The 2,460-nt window shown below is 39.3% G+C and overlaps 1 protein-coding gene across 1 annotated transcript in view; it reads left to right on the forward strand.

Annotated features, from left to right (window-relative positions):
- Nucleotides 1-2,460, forward strand: part of LOC106902819 (alpha-actinin-4-like) — a gene marked incomplete at its 5' end in the record, with an annotated part of 18,931 nt that overhangs the window by 3,505 nt on the left and 12,966 nt on the right. Inside the window, one exon of the mRNA XM_014966624.1 lies at nt 680-758. Coding sequence (XP_014822110.1) covers nt 680-758 — 79 coding nt within the window. The remainder of the gene's footprint in view (nt 1-679; nt 759-2,460) is intronic.

Below are 2,460 nucleotides of genomic sequence, written 5' to 3' on the forward strand. Positions count from 1 at the left end.
GGTAATGTAAGGTTGAAACCCCCTTTTGTGGGGTGGGGGGAGCTCATTCTGCCCCCCCCCCAACCCTCTTTTGGGGGTAAAATCTTTAGAAAAGGGGAAAATGAAAATTTTTTTTTTTGGGGGGGTGTCAAAAATCTGCATCTTTCTCCCGGGATTTTTCCTGGGAAATTGAGTGAATTTGGAAAAAAAGGGGGGCATTTTAAGGTTGAAAACCCCTTTTTTGGGGTGGGGGGAGCTCATTCTGCCCCCCCCCAAACCTCTTTTTGGGGTAAAATCTTTAGAAAAGGGGAAAATAAAGCTTTTCTTGGGGGGTGTCAAAAATCTGCATCATTCTCCCAGGATTTTTCCTGGAAAAAGGAGTGAATTTGGAAGGGATGGAAAAAAAAGGGGGGGATTTAAGGTTGAAAACCCCTTTTTTGGGGTGGGGGGAGCTCATTCTGCCCCCCCCCAAACCTCTTTTTGGGGTAAAATCTTTAGGAAAAGGGAAAATGCAACTTTTTTGGGGAGGGGGAGGGTGTCAAAAATCTGCCCTGTTCTACCAGGATTTTTCCGGGGGAAAAGAGTGAATTTGGAAAAAAAGGGGGGGGATTTAAGGTTGAAAACCCCTTTTTTGGGGTGGGGGGGGGTCACTCTGCCCCGGACACCCCCAAAAAACCCCTTTTTCCCCTTTTTTTGGCAGCTGGAAGGACGGGTTGGCTTTTAACGCCCTCATCCACCGGCACCGACCGGAGCTCATCGAGTACGACAAGCTCCGAAAGGTAAAAAAATGGGGGGTTTTCACCTAAAAAAGGGGAATTTTGGGGCTGGGGGAGAAGGGGAAGCAGAAAGGGTCAGAAAAAGGGAAAAATGTGCAAAAAAACACGTCGGAAACAGGTGAAAATGGGCAAAACGTAGTCCAGAAAAGGGGAAAAATGTGCAAGAAATGGTCCGGGAAAATGTGCCAAAAATGGTCCAGAAATGGTCCAAAAAAGGAACAAATTTCCAAAAAATCGTCTGAAACAGGCAAAAATGTGCAAAAAGAAGTCCAAAAAGGTGAAAATGTGGAAAAAAAAATGTCGGAAACAGGCAAAAACGTCCAGAAAAATGGTCCAGAAAAAGGCAAAAATGTCCAAGAAATGGTCCAGAAACAGGCAAAAATGTGCAAAAAATGGTCCAGAAATGATCCAAAAAAGGAGCAAATGTCCAAAAATCATCTGAAACAGGCAAGAACGTCCAAAAAATAGTCCAGAAAAGGGCAAAAATGTCCAAAAAAAGGACCAGAAAGAGCCAAAAATGTCTAAAAAATAGTCCAGAAACAATCCAGAAAAGGAACAAATGTCCAAAAAAATCATCTGAAACAGGCAAAAATGTGCAGAAAATAATCCAGAAACACTCCAAAAACAGGCAAAAATGTCCAAAAAATCGTCTGAAACAGGCAGAAATGTGCAAAAAATAGTCCAGAAAAGGGCAAAAATGTCCAAAAAAAGGACCAGAAAAAGCCAAAAATGTCCAAAAAATAGTCCAGAAACAATCCAGAAAAGGAACATATGTCAAAAAAAAAACATCTGAAACAGGCAAAAATGTCCAAAAAATCGTCTGAAACAGGCAGAAATGTGCAAAAAATAGTCCAGAAAAGGGCAAAAATGTCCAAAAAAAGGACCAGAAAGAGCCAAAAATGTCTAAAAAATAGTCCAGAAACAATCCAGAAAAGGAACAAATGTCCAAAAAAATCATCTGAAACAGGCAAAAATGTGCAGAAAATAATCCAGAAACACTCCAAAAACAGGCAAAAATGTCCAAAAAATCGTCTGAAACAGGCAGAAATGTGCAAAAAATAGTCCAGAAAAGGGCAAAAATGTCCAAAAAAAGGACCAGAAAAAGCCAAAAATGTCCAAAAAATAGTCCAGAAACAATCCAGAAAAGGAACATATGTCAAAAAAAAAACATCTGAAACAGGCAAAAATGTCCAAAAAATAGTCCAGAAACGCTCCAAAAACAGGCAAAAATGTCCAAAAAATCATCTGAAACAGGCAAAAATCTGCAGAAAATAGTCCAGAAAAAGGCAAAAATGGCCAAAAAATAGTCCAGAAATGGTTGGAAAAAAGCAAAAATGTGCAAAAAAAGAAGTCGGAACAGGCAAAAATGTGCAAAATTAACTCGGAAACAAACAAAAATGTCCAAAAAAGGCAAAAATATTCAAAACGGGGCCCCTCCCCAAAATAGAAATGTTTCAAAAATGCAAAAATGTCCAAAAAATAGTTCAGAAAAAGGCGAAAATGTCCAAAAAATAGTCTAGAAACGGTCGAAAAATAGCAAAAATGTGCAAAAAAAAGTCGGAAACAGGCAAAAATGTGCAAGAAATCATCAGAAACAGGCAAAAATGTGCAAAAAAAAGGCGGAAACAGGCAAAAAAGTGCAAAAAAAAAGGCGGAAACAAGCAAAAATGTCAAAAAAAAAGGCAAAAATATTCCAAAACCGATG

This window comes from Calidris pugnax, unplaced genomic scaffold, assembly GCF_001431845.1.
Source record: "Calidris pugnax isolate Ruff unplaced genomic scaffold, ASM143184v1 scaffold80, whole genome shotgun sequence".
Lineage (NCBI taxonomy): Eukaryota > Metazoa > Chordata > Aves > Charadriiformes > Scolopacidae > Calidris > Calidris pugnax.